A 14,266-nucleotide genomic window follows, 5' to 3' on the forward strand; every position below is an offset into this window, starting at 1 on the left:
TGATTTGTGTATGTTGGATGGCAACTCGCAGCTGAGGAGGTGGTGCATTTGAAACTTCTATTGACTCCCCGATTTGGCTGTAAAGCGGCCGAATATAGCAAAACGAATAATGGGAAATTCTTGATTTTGGCAGAAATTAATGAAAAGTACTTCCGATTTGAGCCAATGGTGAATTAATTTCTATTGAAAAATAAATGCAGAATTTGCGGCATTAACTCAATTTCAACCCCAAAAGATGAACAAATCACCCGACTTTAATTATAGTAAATTCCCGATTTGCAAAAAAGTGATATTTTCACCCGAGATAGCAATCTCATATCAACACGAATCTTAATAAATTTACCCCTTAGATTTAGGATGGGCATGTCCAAACTGACATCCAAATTGCAGTGTACAAATAAAGCTGTTCAGCATGTGTGGGCTACATGCAAAAGCAACCAGTATTTAATCCACATGCAATTTTCTTTATGTTTTTGCACCCCTTGCATTGCAACATGGTTTGTCCATGTACACAGTTATACCCCTTTCAGACATACCGAGAATCCCGGGAATTTGGCCTGCCTCTGCGAAATTCACGGGTTGCCGCGTATGTTTGAAAGGGTAGCCGACCCTTCAAACGACCAGGGAAATTACCCTGCTTATGTCTGAATGGTGCTACCCGGGAATTTACTCCCGGGCTGCACCAAGCAGCTTTTGAGTTGGCGGCGCAGAGCATCCTACAGGACGCTCAGCGCTACTGCTTTGGGTTGGCAGCGCAGAGCAACCTATAGGATGCTCATCACTGCTGCTCACCACCCCCCGCTCCGGTGGCTGTGTACAGAGAACCCCAGACCTGCCGGGGATACCCGCCGGCGGGTCTCTGCCACAGTGGGCCGCCGCACTCCCGCTGGACCACCAGGGCAGATAAAAATAATTGAATAATAATAAACTTAAATGGCTGCAGTGATTGATCGGCTGCCTGCTGCATGATGATGACGTCATCAGCGGCAGCCGGAGAGGGGATAGGCTAGAAAGGGCAGAGGAGAGGCAGGTAATATTAAAAACGAAAAAACCCAGTTTATGTCTGAAAGGGGTCTGCCTGGGTATTTCCCTGGTAGATGCTGTAGTGTGAAAGGGGGTCTCCACCAAATACCCGGGAATTCGCACAGGAGAAATTCCCGGGTCTGAGCAGGAAATTTCCCGGGTCGTATATCTGAAAGGGGTATTGCTCTGTCTGAAGCTGGGTACACACTGACAGATATATTGGCTGATCAATTGATCGGCCAATATATCTGCTGCCCATCAGCCAGTGTGTACACACGAAATGTCTGTGAACTGCGTCGTTCACAGGCATACCGCATTGGCTGTGCTGCACTGCCGATGAACAGATATGTCTGCAGACATACCTGTCCATCGGCAAGTGTGTACAGGCAGCCTCAGCCTGCACACCGCCCGTACACACAGCGGCAGCCATGGGGAGGGGGGCAGGACACCGGATCCCGTCCACCGGGATGATTCAGTGTGTATGAACGACCATCATCTGCAGATATATCTGCAGATCACTCGATCTGCAGATATATCTGTCGTGTGTTCCCACTATTACTCCCAAATCTGAATCAGGCCCTCAGTTCTTATGTACTTAGGATCAGCAATTCTACCAATAGACCCACAGTATCTGCTGTTTTTCTAGGTTCCTGTTCAGAATTAATCAAGTATTTACCTGATCACTTCTTACATCCTGGTTACAATCAATGCCCTGCATCCCGGGTGTATACAAGGTTGTAAAACAACAGTACCAGTGGCTGATAATTGTGCTTGCATTATATACCTAGTACCTGGTTACTGCCTCTGCAGTTTGACGTAATGGACAATCAACTATCCCTAATTCATTCCAACCAAAATTGTGTGTGAAACTAGTGTTCCTCTCTTGCCACTCCACATCCACTGAATCACTCTGTAAATTCCCACCACCTTTCATTGCTACAATACTTTTCCTGCATCGCTGCCAAATTATGGGGTTTTCTACTGTGCTCATTCTGGCTCTACCACAGCCTGAATGAATTGTGTCTACCTTTTATGTATGCCCTGTTATCCCCAGCACTGTGGAACACTGTAGCATCTTACAAATCAGTGATAATTCTAATAATGCACACCTGTATTAAATAACACATGGCAAGTTGCACTAATTATTTGTTTTATATTACCCCATTGTGTATGTTATTTCTTTTTAGCAGTATTTTGTTTTACATTTGCACAATAGTAAATACTGTAAACTTTAGTTTAAAAAAAAACATCTTTGCTTTCTAATAATTTAACAACACTCATGTATTTTTTTAGAGGAAATTAGAAAAACAAATGAGAATCAGAACAATGAAATAAAAAAACTGAAGTTTGATTTGGTAAGTTAATACAAATAAATTACACAAGCATTGAATAATACAATGAAACAACAAACAACATTGCCTGTTTTCAATTTTGAGCATTTTTTCCTTTAACTGCACATGACTTGATTATTCCAGCATTAAATTTATGGAGATTTTTTTATGTTATTTTTATTTTTTTTACAAAAGCATACAGTATTTATGTAATAAATATGCCTATTTGTTGGTAAGTAAAAATAAAACTGATAATAATAAAAAATAAATGGTGGATCAATCAGACAAAAATATAAACAGAAATGTTCGAAAAGGTGTGATACAAATGTGTAATCAGGGTGCACTGACCATGTCTCTCTAAAAATAAATAATCAAGAGTACAGTATGTACTGTACAAATAACAATTTATTAAATCTTAAAATTCATAAATGGTACAAAACATATAAAGAAAGAAAAACATAAAAAATAATACATATAAAAATTATGACATAAAAAAACTCATATAAAGGTCTTAAACACCACATAGAATCTTAGGTGTAATGTTGTTAGGCTGCAACAATGTTAATAATGAGTTGCTCATCCAGAAACAATTGTAAAATATATTGTCCCTGAGACAAAGTAGCACTTTGTTAGTAACCAGAGTCTCTTAATATAGCATAGAGCAGGGGTGGGGAACCTTTTTTCTGCTGAGGACCATTTTCATATATATATAACACTACTTGCGGGCCTGGTGAAGGCCACGCCCCCTCAGTGTGACATCACGGGGCGTGCCACAATCGCCTGTGATTACAGCAATGCCCAGAGCATCTTGAGGATGCTCCGGGGAGCTGTAAGGCACCAGTGTGACTGTCTGAAGCGTCCTAAGGACACTCCAGGTGGCACTGCTGCATAGATTCTGGCTGTAGGGTGCCATTCTAAGCACTCTGCTAGCCAGATGACGCTAGCAGAAAAAAGCTCAGAGGGCCAGACCAAATGGTTCCGTGGGTCTTATATGGCTCCCAGGCCTGACGTTCCCCATCCCTGGCATAGAGAAATCCTCCTTGCAATTAACAAAATTATATCCGGCAAAGTGGCAGCAAAAACAGTTGCAAATAAGTCACATAGTTGCAAATATAATATGATCTTCCAAATAATGAGAGAGTGTTTGAGGTAGTAGATATAAATTCATGCATTATAATCTCTCTGATAGACCAGTGAACTGTTTTATCAGATTACTGTGCAGTATGCTTAACTGACCTATAGTAGGTTGAATGATAGTCAGTAATTTACCTCCGATACACTGACCGATGCCCTTTGTTAATTTCAGATTCAGCTCTTTGGGTAAGCAGCCTTAATGTGTTTATCCACTAGCAGATAGTGGTACGACAGTACGATTACAACATTGTAATTGTACAGTCGTTCCTCATCCCCTGTAGTGCCTACACTGAACGATATGTCGTTCAGTGCAGGCACCCTCCCTCATCCCCGAACATGCCCAATCTGTCGTTATCGGCAGATCGACCAGCATGTTCAGGCGATGATTGATGTGAAAAACCACCAGCGGGAGCGCGAATCGCTGGTTGTTTTCAACATTTTCATGCCCGATTTGTGAACATTTAATGAGCCATTGAACGATAACGATGTCGTTATCATTCATTCGCTCAATTTAATCGCTTAGTAGATATGCGCCATTAGTTCAGGGGATTAATTTCCCGGCTCCACTAGTTCTTAGTAGAGATGAGCAGGTTTGGATCTAAGAGATCCGAACCCACCCGAATTTGGGGTAGTCGGGGCGATCCGAGTGCAGCTCGGATCTCCCTGCCTGCCGCAGATCCCTGACCCGAGGCAAAACCTCGCGACCCCTCTGTCGAGTCGCGAGGTTTTGTTTTCAGCGGGCTTAATGTTGATTGGCTGAGAGAGCCATCTGTCACGGCTCTCAGACAATCAGCGTTAAGCCCATTGAAAACAGCAAACAAGAAGAAAAGAAGATGGCGCCCATCATCCCCCGCCGCCGGCACCCCCACTGGCAGCATCCCCCGCTGCCGACACCACCGCTTCCGACACTCCTGCTCAACGTACTGAGGACACCGTCAGCGACTCCCACACTTCCAACACTGCCACACTGAGGACACCACCAGCACCTCTGCACTGCCGACATAGTCATCCCGCACTGCCGACATCACTGGTACCCTTCGATGAGGACACTACCAGCACCGCAGCACTGCCATTCCATGTACTGAGGAGGACATCGTCAGCAACCCTGCTCTGCCGACACTGCTGTCACAGTAAGTGCACTATTGGTGTATCCAGCCCGCACTGTATAACCCACTGTATCCGTGTTGGAAATTAGAAACTGAACTGCCACATTTTAGTGCCACCCACTGTGTCATTTAGCTTAGTCAGCCAGCTAGCTGGATGCAACCTTTTGGCCTTAACTAGATGAAGCAAATAATATTGTGAGGTGGTCAAAATTGATTGGAAATTACTGGAAATAAATGTTATTGAGGTTAATTATACTATAGGAACAAAAACAGGCCCATTTTATATGATTTTAGCTTTTTTTAAGAAAAAATCCAAATCCAAATCGGCAATATGGCCGAAGCTACCACATCGGAAACACTGAATCACATTATAATCTTTTACGGGGAAGGAACCTTCCTGGCTTGGCTATCTTGTCTCCAGGTTCCTCACCCTCAGTCTTAGGTACATTCCATCGCCCAGCACCCTTCTCCCCTGGAACAGTCTTACCAGTGCTGATGGGAGTTTGCCGTTGCGCCATCGGGGCTCGGTGGGGCAGATTCAACAGTTCCTCAGCCACCAGAGCTACTAACTGGTCTGTGGACTTAGGGTCTGCATGGCTTAGCCACTTGCGCCGAGATGCAGGTAGCGATCGTAGATACCGGCACATCACGACTCTTTCCACAATCTGTGGTCCTGTCAGCGTCTCGGGCTGCATCCATTTTATGGTTAGATGGACGAGGTCATGCATCTGAGCGTGGAGGTTTTTTCCATTTGGAACTCCCAGCGGTGGACTTGTTGGGCCCGAACAAATGAGGTGACTCCCAAGCGGGTTAGGATCTCCCGTTTTAACTTTTCATAGTCCTTGGCATCATCCAGGCATAAATCATAGTAGGCCTTTTGTGGTTCTCCAGACAGGAAGGGTGCCACAAGACTTGCCCACTGTTCCTTGGGCCAACTCTCCCTTTCTGTTGTTCTCTCAAAGGCAGTAAGATACGCCTCCACATCATCACTCAGGGTCATCTTCTGCAAAAAATGTCTGGCTCGTATAGAGCGAGTGTGGGTTGGAGGGTCAGTGGAAGCATCTCCAGTCCGGGCTACCAAGTGTTGTACTACCTCTTTTAAGGCCTGGCGGGTTTCCTCGATGGCGACTTGTTGTTGCCTCTGGGCTGTCTCCATGGCCAACAGTTGCACATTGGTGGATTCCTGCAGAGCTCTGGTAGCTTCCTGCTGCAGTTTGTTTGTTTCCTGCTGAGCTGCCGTAGCTTGGAGCAAGGCTTTAACAATGTCCTCCATTTTGTCCTGGGGTGTAGGTTGAAAGCAGAATCTGGCTTCCCTAAGCATCTGCGGACGCCACCTCTATGGACTTCAAAGGACACAACTTTATATCCACACCGACGAATTGGTGTCTGTCCCTTTAAATTTTAAACGAAAACTTTTCCTTGCTGCAATTTCAGTGTGTGATTTCCCGCATTCTCCACCACTTGTGACACAGTCGGGATAGGAGTCCCTCTCCTGGGTAGATGGACTCCCTTTTTACACACATAGCAGCTGTAGAAACAGGATACAAGTCTGGGGTTCTCGCACAAACTGGTCGGCGCCAGTCTTTATTGTGCCAAATGAATATAACAAAACATAAACCAAAATCCTAGCCCGTCTGGGCAATAACTAAACAGTAGGTACCTTCACTACCAGGACGGTAGGGCCTACTGCCCACACCATCAACAACAGCAGGTGCACAGTACTTACAGGGTTGTCATAACAGTGTCTCTGGACATGCTAGCCTGCATGCCTACTTCACCAGGTGTGAGACACTCAGCAAGTTCCAGCTGTAAGCCCTAATGAGCCTGTTACCAGGCTGATAGGCCCAAAACCTGGAGTGGCCTGTGGATGGAGCCCTCACTCTCCTCACATCCACACCCCCAGGACCCAAACCGGCTTTTCTAAAAGCCGACACTCTGGTCTGCTTACAAAACAGACTTCTCCTGGGGTTTTTTAGAACATGTAGACCAAAAACCTAGGACAAATGTACCTGCCATTGACCACTTTACCAGTGCTTCTATCACAACATGTATACAGGCTAGTATAAAGCCTGTATACACATGTCAATCAATTTGGACAGGCTGGAGATGTACTTACCCCAACGGTGGTCACCGCAAGCAGGGACGGAGACTATTCTAGAGCGCATGACTGAGCATGTGCAGAAGAACAAAGAGAATGTATTGTTTTCGGATTCCCAAAAACAATGCCTTCTGTGACATCGCAGGGACAGTGTGTTACTGCAACCGCTGTCCCTGCAGAAAATATTGCTGAATAGCAGCAATAAATTATCATAATTGATAAAAACTCGTGACAATGTTGCCTGATAATATTCTGGGCAACATCGTCACTCTTGCTAAATAGACCCCTTAAACACTATACATAAATAATAATATATAAAATCCTATATAAATAATATTAATTAAAAACCAAATGTAAAACTATAAACAATATTCATGCCAATTAATATAAAAAACGTATACATTTTTAATTTAATCTATTTTTATATTAATTCTTGATTATTTATTGTTTTGTACATGCTCTTGAATCATGAGTCACAAATGTTTATTCGTAGTAACCCTCATAGTAAAAAGGTTTTCTTTCTTTATTGTTTAGTTATATATATATTAAAAAAAAAATCTGTATAATACAAATGTCTAAAGATCCATCCTTAATATTACCTTAATTCCTAAGAGAGATCATAAAGGGATATACACTAATAATAATCTAGATTGATATTAACAATACAAGGTTTCTAAATAAGAGCAACCTAATTATAATCTTTGTCAATGTTGATAGTACAAGATTTCTATATGAGAAACTACGCAAATCGACTGCCTTAAAGGATACGAGGATCAGACAATAGTCTATTATTATTATCCTTTATTTATATGGCGCCACAAGTGTTCCGCAGCTCCTTACATAGTACTTAAACTAATAAGTGAACAAAAAAAAACAAGTAACTTACAGTACAGTGAAGGACATTATATACATTGCTGCAATAGTGATTAAAACACTCACAATAAGCAGCAGAGATTTGGCAGAGACGTGTTAGGTGCCCTTATGAGGAATAAGGAGTAGAAGAAAGTGTAAGGAGAAGCACATGAGGGAAGAGGTCCCTGCTCGTGAGAGCTTACATTCTAAAGGGGAGGGGAAGACAGACTGGCGTGACACAGAAGGGGAAGATAGGGAGGAGAGAGTATTATGTGGGTTAGGATGAGAGCTGGAAGGTCTTGATGAAGTAGTGGATCTTGAGAGCCCGTTTGAAGATATGCAGTGAGGTGGAGAGTCTGATAGGAAGAGGGTATTTCCAAAGGTAGGGAGCAGCACAGGTAAAATCTTGGAGGCGGGAGTGGGAGGAAGTAATCAGTTGGCAAGAGAGGCAGCATGCATTTGTTGAGCGAAGTGAACGGGCGGGAGTGTGAAGGGAGAGAAGGTCAGATATGTATGTGGAGGAGGATTTAGTGAGGGGTTTGTAGGCGAGTGTAAGAACCTTGAATTGGCATCTGAAGGGAAGGGTAGCCAGTGTAGGGCTTGAAGGAGAGGGGAAGCAGATGTAGAACGTCTGGAGAGGAAGATGAGCCGAGCAGCAGCATTGAGGACTGATTGTAGTGGATAGAGGTGGGAGACTGGGAGGCCAGCTAGGAGAAGGTTACAACAGTTCAATCTGGAGATGACCAGTGAGTGGATGTGGGTTTTAGTGGCATCCTGGGTGAGGAAGGGTCTAATCCTGTAATTTTTTTTTAGGTGGAAGGGGCAGGACTGCGAGAGGTGCTGAATGTGTGGTTTAAATGAGAGGGAGGAGTCTAGGATAACTCCAAGGCAGCGCACTTTGGGGATAGAGGAAATAGTTGTGCCATCAATAGATAAAGAAATTGTGGGAAGTGAGGTAATGGAAGAGGGTTGGAAGATGATCTGCTCAGTCTTAGACATGTTAAGTTTAAGAAAGCACTGGGACATCCATGAAGAGATAGCAAAGAGACAGTTGGAGATACAGGTAAGAAGCAAGGGGGAGAGATCAGGAGCGGAAAGGTAAATTTGAGTATCATCAGCAGAGAGCTGGTATTGGAGGTCAAAAGAGTTAATGAGTTCACCTAGAGAGGATGTATATAGGGAGATAAGGAGAGGTCAAAGAACAGAACCTTGGGGAACTCCTACTGTTAGTGGAAATGGGTGGGAAGAGGAGTCCTGAGAGGAGAAAGAGAAGGAACGATCAGAGAGGTAGGAGGACAGCCAGGAGAGGGCAATGGAAACCAAGAGAGTGAAGGATTTGCCAGAGAATAGGGTGGTCTACAGAGTCAAATGCAGCAGAGAGGTCAAGGAGAGTGAGCAGAGAGTAGTGACCCTTGGATTTGGCAGCAAGGAGGTCATTGCTGACTTTCGTGAGGGCAGTTTCAGTGGAATGGAGAGAATGGAAGCCAGATTGAAATGAGTCAAGGAGGGAGTGGGAATAAAGAAAGGTGGTAAGGCGGTTGTAAACAATATGCTCAAGGAGTTTGGAAGCAAAAGGGAGGAGAGAGATGGGTCGGTAGTTGGAGAGTATGTTAGGATCCAGGGTAGGTTTTTTAAGAATGGGGGAGACAAGGGCATGTTTGAATGCAGAAGGGACAGTGCCAGATGATAGGGAGATCATAGATATGTATGACATACACATATCTGTCCCTAAGAGAGATTGCGAAAGAAGGTATACCAGTAGACCTAATAATCATCTATGCCTATAATGACAACAGGATTTTTATATCTTGGTATACTTAGATTATCCGCCTTAAAGTTTGTTACAATTTGCTCCTAAACGCCGGAAAATGGACAGAAACTGTTGTTTGAACAAATTGTTTAGATCAAACATTTAACAAACGTGTCTGAATTACCATTTTCATCTGTTTTCTGGCATTTAGGAGCAAATTGCTGATCGTCATTTATTCCCATACGTTACCAGATTTTCATTCCAACCAATCAACTAGTTGGCTTGTTGGACAGATAATCTTTAGATGTGTGGCCAGTTTTACAACATTACACCTAGGATTCTATGTGGTGTTTAAAACCTTTATATGGTTTTTTTTATGTCATGATTTTTATATATATTATTATTTTTTTATGGTTTTTTTTACTGTATGTTTTGTGCCTTTTATGAATTTTAAGATTGCATAAATTGTTATTTATACATGCTCTTGATTTTTATTTTGAGAGAGACATGGTCAGCACACCTTGATTACTCCCACCTTGTTTTCCTTTTAATTTAGCAACGGTGATACAGACAAGCTTTTATCAGAGGAGCTGCAGACCTAATACTTTTTTCTCTTTCATTCACTAGGGGACACTGGGGGTGCTTACGCTGGGGGGTATAGAGGCGTGGATAGCTGGAGCTGGCACTTTAAAATTTAGAAGTGTGAAGCTCCTCTCCCTCTATGCCCCACCAGCCCTCAGTTTAGAAAATGTTCCCTTGGAGCTGGTCACAACCTGTTGTGCTCCAGCAAGTCAACTATTTTATTTCTTTTATTTAACATATATGTATTTATTTTTGTTTTATTATTTTATAACATCTTTTACAGAATTTTCTTAGTACCCTTCGCCACCTCTCTAAAGGTGGTGTCCGGGTTACTGGCACCCTGTTAACATCCTGGGTTACAGGAAGGAGTGTGCAGTGCTTCACCAAAAGCATCTGACAGCTCCTTACTGCCGCACACAGCACACACACCACAGCTGACCTTCCTGTGAGTGCTGTTCAGAGGAGCCGTCCGGAAAGGGAGCGCAGTGAGTAGGAATCATCTGCACATCCCCCGTCTCCTGTCCTGCGGCCAGCGCTGGCTTCACAGAGCGCGATAGCGCTGCTCACTAAGTACATCTATCTCCCCTCTCCCCGCTGATGAGCGCTGCTAGCGGCTCCTACTCAGCGGGGCTTGCACAGGGGGAGATGATCCTGCAGGCGGGGGCAGCCATTTTCAAGCATTTAGGGCATAAAGAAAGGGGGCGGAGCCTAACAGCGCGGGCTCCCTGTCTCTAGAGCGGCTCCCTGTCTAGATAACGCGGCAGCGGCTGCATGCACAGCGTGGCTGCCGTGTTTAACCTGGAAAAAAACTGCATCTCTCCACTACAGGTGTATGCAGTATTTACTGAAGGATGATTCTCCTGACTACATCCCTGGCAAGAGGTTGTGAGTAACACTGGGGTGTTTGGCATGGAATCTAATCTGTGGGAAAGAGTGGGGAGTGCCTCTTCCTCTTTGTCCCAAACCAGCCTTCTGTGTTATTTCTGTTTTCACTGCTGTCCCTCTGTGTCTGGGTGACTGTGTGTATCCATGTCAAACAGAACAAAAGCGGCTCAAAAGATGTTTGTCTGTTCTAAGTGTAACAACAAACTATCCAAGCCGCATGCTGCTGGGTCCACTTTATGTGATGCTTGTATAGCAATAGATCCACCTATGGCTATTACGGCCGCACCTGCTCCCCCATGGGCCGCTGACATGGTAGGAGTAATGACGGATTTAACGTCTGAGTTAGCTGAGGCACGTAAGTCTCAACCTCCCTGGGTGGCAGGGCTAACCAAGTCTCGAGACACCCTGGTACAGGTGATGGGTACAGTGGTCCCTGCACCCTCCACCTCCTACCAAAGACCGACACAAAAGTGTACTCTGGCGACTGTTCTCCAATCAGAAGAGTCGGACGAAGAATTCCTCGCTACGGAGGAAACAGAAGAAGGGGAATTGGAGGAAGCGTTACAGGACGCTTCCCCTCAAGAATTAGAGTCCACCTCTCCAGGGGTGGAATCTCTAATTTTGGTGGTCAGAAAAGTTCTGAATCTACCTGAGGATGTAATACCTGCATCCCAGGAGTGTGAATTATTTCATGAACAACCAAAGAGCTCTACGGTTTTTCCGTTCTCACAGCAACTGCAACAGCAGCTCTCAGTGGCCTGGAAGCAACCGGATAAACGGTTCCAAATTCCGTGCCGGTTTCCGTCTAGTTATCCCTTTCCATCAGCCATGATGGAAAAGTGGGAAACACCTCCTCCAGTAGATGCGTCAGTCTCCCGTCTCTCTAAGAAAACAGCACTCCCAGTACGGGAGCTACAGTACTAAAGGATCCTTCGGATCGTAAGTTGGAGACAACGCTAAAATCAATTTATACTGCAGCGGGGGCTCAACTTAGACCCACCCTTGTTACCGCTTTGGTTAACAAGGCAGTGGTCGGCTGGGCTGACCAGTTGATTACGGGTTTGGACTCTGGTACCTCAAGAGCAGAGTTACGTCTACTAGCAGAACACATCCGTGAGTCTGCAGTTTACCTGGGAGAAGCTTCGAAAGATATCAGTCAGATTAGTTCTCGCATATCTGCTTCAGCTATTTCGGGCCGCAGAGCGTTCTGGTTGCGTGCTTGGCAAGCGGACGCAGAATCCAAGCGTGCGGTGGAGGGTTTACCTTTCACTGGCGATATGCTGTTTGGCCCGGAACTGGACAAATGGATTTCCCAGGCCACGGGGGGTAAGTCTTCCTTCCTCCCGTCGGATGCTCCAGCTCCCAGGCGATCTTATAATAGACCTTCGTTTCATTCCTTTCGTGCGCCACATTCCTTTCGTGGTAGAGCCAGAGGTGCTCCCACGCAACATAGAGGTGGCAGAGGTAGAGGTCGTCCACACCCTGTTGCACGTAGACCAGAGCCTAAACCAGCGGAAAAGCAAGTGGCATGACGGTCTTCCGTCCCACCTGGGACCTCCTGCAGTGGGAGCCTGCCTGCAAAATTTTCAACAGGTTTGGAACCAGACCTCTACAGAACCGTGGATCCGCAGACTAATTTCCCTGGGGTATCGAATAGACTTTGAAGTCCCCCCTCCACCTCGGTTCTTCACCACAAGTCTGCCAATGCCTGCAAGCAAGGCCAAAGTTTTACAGGAGGCTATCCAGTCTCTAGTAGTATCATCTGTACTAGTTCCGGTCCCGGAACATCAGAGAGGTTTGGGGCTTTACTCGAACCTGTTTGTAGTACCAAAACCAGATGGCTCGGTCAGGCCCATCTGAAACCTCAAGTCTTTGAACCTGTATCTGAAGATTTATCGCTTCAAAATGGAGTCTCTGCAGTCAGGCATAGCGAGCTTGGAACCAGGGGAGTTCCTATTATCCCTGGATATCAAGGATGCCTATCTCCATGTCCCCATTTGGGAACCTCACCAGGCTTTTCTGCGTTTCGCCATATTGAAGGATCAGTATCAGTTTCGGGCATTGCCGTTCGGGTTATCCTCGGCTCCCCGCGTCTTCACCAAACTCATGTCAGTTATGATCGTTCTCCTTCGATCATCAGGAGTGAACATAATCCCTTATTTTGAGGACCTGTTAATCAAGGCTCCATTGGTATCTCTTCTATCAAATCAGGCCTTACTGGCATATCAAACCCTAATCCAACACGGTTGGATAATCAACTTCAAGAAATCACATCTCAATCTGTCCCAGAAACTTCTGTTTCTGGGCATGATCTTGGATACGGCCTCACAACGGGTTTTTCTTCCAATAGACAAGGCCCGGGATATCCGGTTGTTAGTTCAGCTGGTCCTCCGAACAAGGAAGGTGTCCCTGCTTCTTTGTCTGCATCTCTTGGGGAAGATGGTAGCAGCTTTCGAGGCACTACAGTTCGGCCGGTTCCACTCCAGGGTGTTTCAGCTGGACCTGCTAGCACAGGGGTCAGGGTCTCATCTGCTTCTTCATCGACAGATCCGTCTGAGCCCGGTTACCAGAGTGGCCCTTCTTTGGTGGACACAATCCAACAATCTGTTAGCGGGCAAAAGATTCGGAGTGTGGGACTGGATCATCGTAACAACAGATGCCAGCCTTCGAGGATGGGGAGCAGTAGTCCTCGATTATCACTTTCAGGGTCAATGGTCCCCTCTAGAACAGAAGTGGCCCATAAATGTGTTGGAACTCAGAGCGATTTACAATGCTCTGATAGAAGCAACAGACTTGCTAAAGGCTCGTCCGGTAAGAGTTCAGTCCGACAACGCGACGGCCGTCGCTTACATCAACCGCCAAGGAGGGACTCGGAGTCGCATGGCTATGCGGGAAGTAACTCAGATCCTTCGGTGGGCCGAAAAACAGTCGGTAATCCTGTCGGCGGTATTCATACCGGGTGTGGACAACTGGGAAGCGGATTACCTGAGTCGACAGGATATCCATCCCGGGGAATGGAAGCTTCATCCAGAGGTGTTCAACGCGCTGATACGTCGATGGGGATGTCCTCAGGTGGACCTCATGGCGTCGCGATTGAATCATCAGCTCCCAGTATACATCTCAAGAACTCGGGATCCGCAGGCGGAAGCGGTAGATGCCCTGACAAGTCCGTGGATCTACGACTTCGTTTACATTTTTCCTCCGATTCCGCTTCTTCCTCGTCTTCTAAAAAGGATAAAACAAGAATCAGCCTCTGTAATTCTCGTAGCTCAGAACTGGCCTCGGAGAAGTTGGTTCTCGGACCTTCGGTCCCTATTGTCAGACGATCCGTGGCCCCTTCCTCTACGCCCGAATCTTCTACAGCAGGGTCCATTCATACACCCCAACTTAGCGCAACTGCGTTTAACGGGGTGGCTCTTGAAACCAATATCCTAAGGCGCAGGGGCATCCCAGACGCAGTTATTCCCACCATGCTACGCACCAGGAAACCAGTTTCGGCTGCGCA

The 14,266-nt window shown here is 45.6% G+C and overlaps 1 protein-coding gene across 1 annotated transcript in view; it reads left to right on the top strand.

Moving 5' to 3' along the window:
• The window catches only part of SYCP1 (synaptonemal complex protein 1), a 470,977-nt gene that overhangs the window by 275,586 nt on the left and 181,125 nt on the right, over positions 1-14,266 (top strand). The window contains exon 15 of the mRNA XM_088446296.1: positions 2,317-2,378. Coding sequence (XP_088302422.1) covers positions 2,317-2,378 — 62 coding nt within the window. The remainder of the gene's footprint in view (positions 1-2,316; positions 2,379-14,266) is intronic.

This window comes from Taudactylus pleione, unplaced genomic scaffold (genome assembly GCF_031769625.1).
Source record: "Taudactylus pleione unplaced genomic scaffold, aTauple2 ptg000396l, whole genome shotgun sequence".
NCBI classification, from domain to species: Eukaryota; Metazoa; Chordata; class Amphibia; order Anura; family Myobatrachidae; genus Taudactylus; species Taudactylus pleione.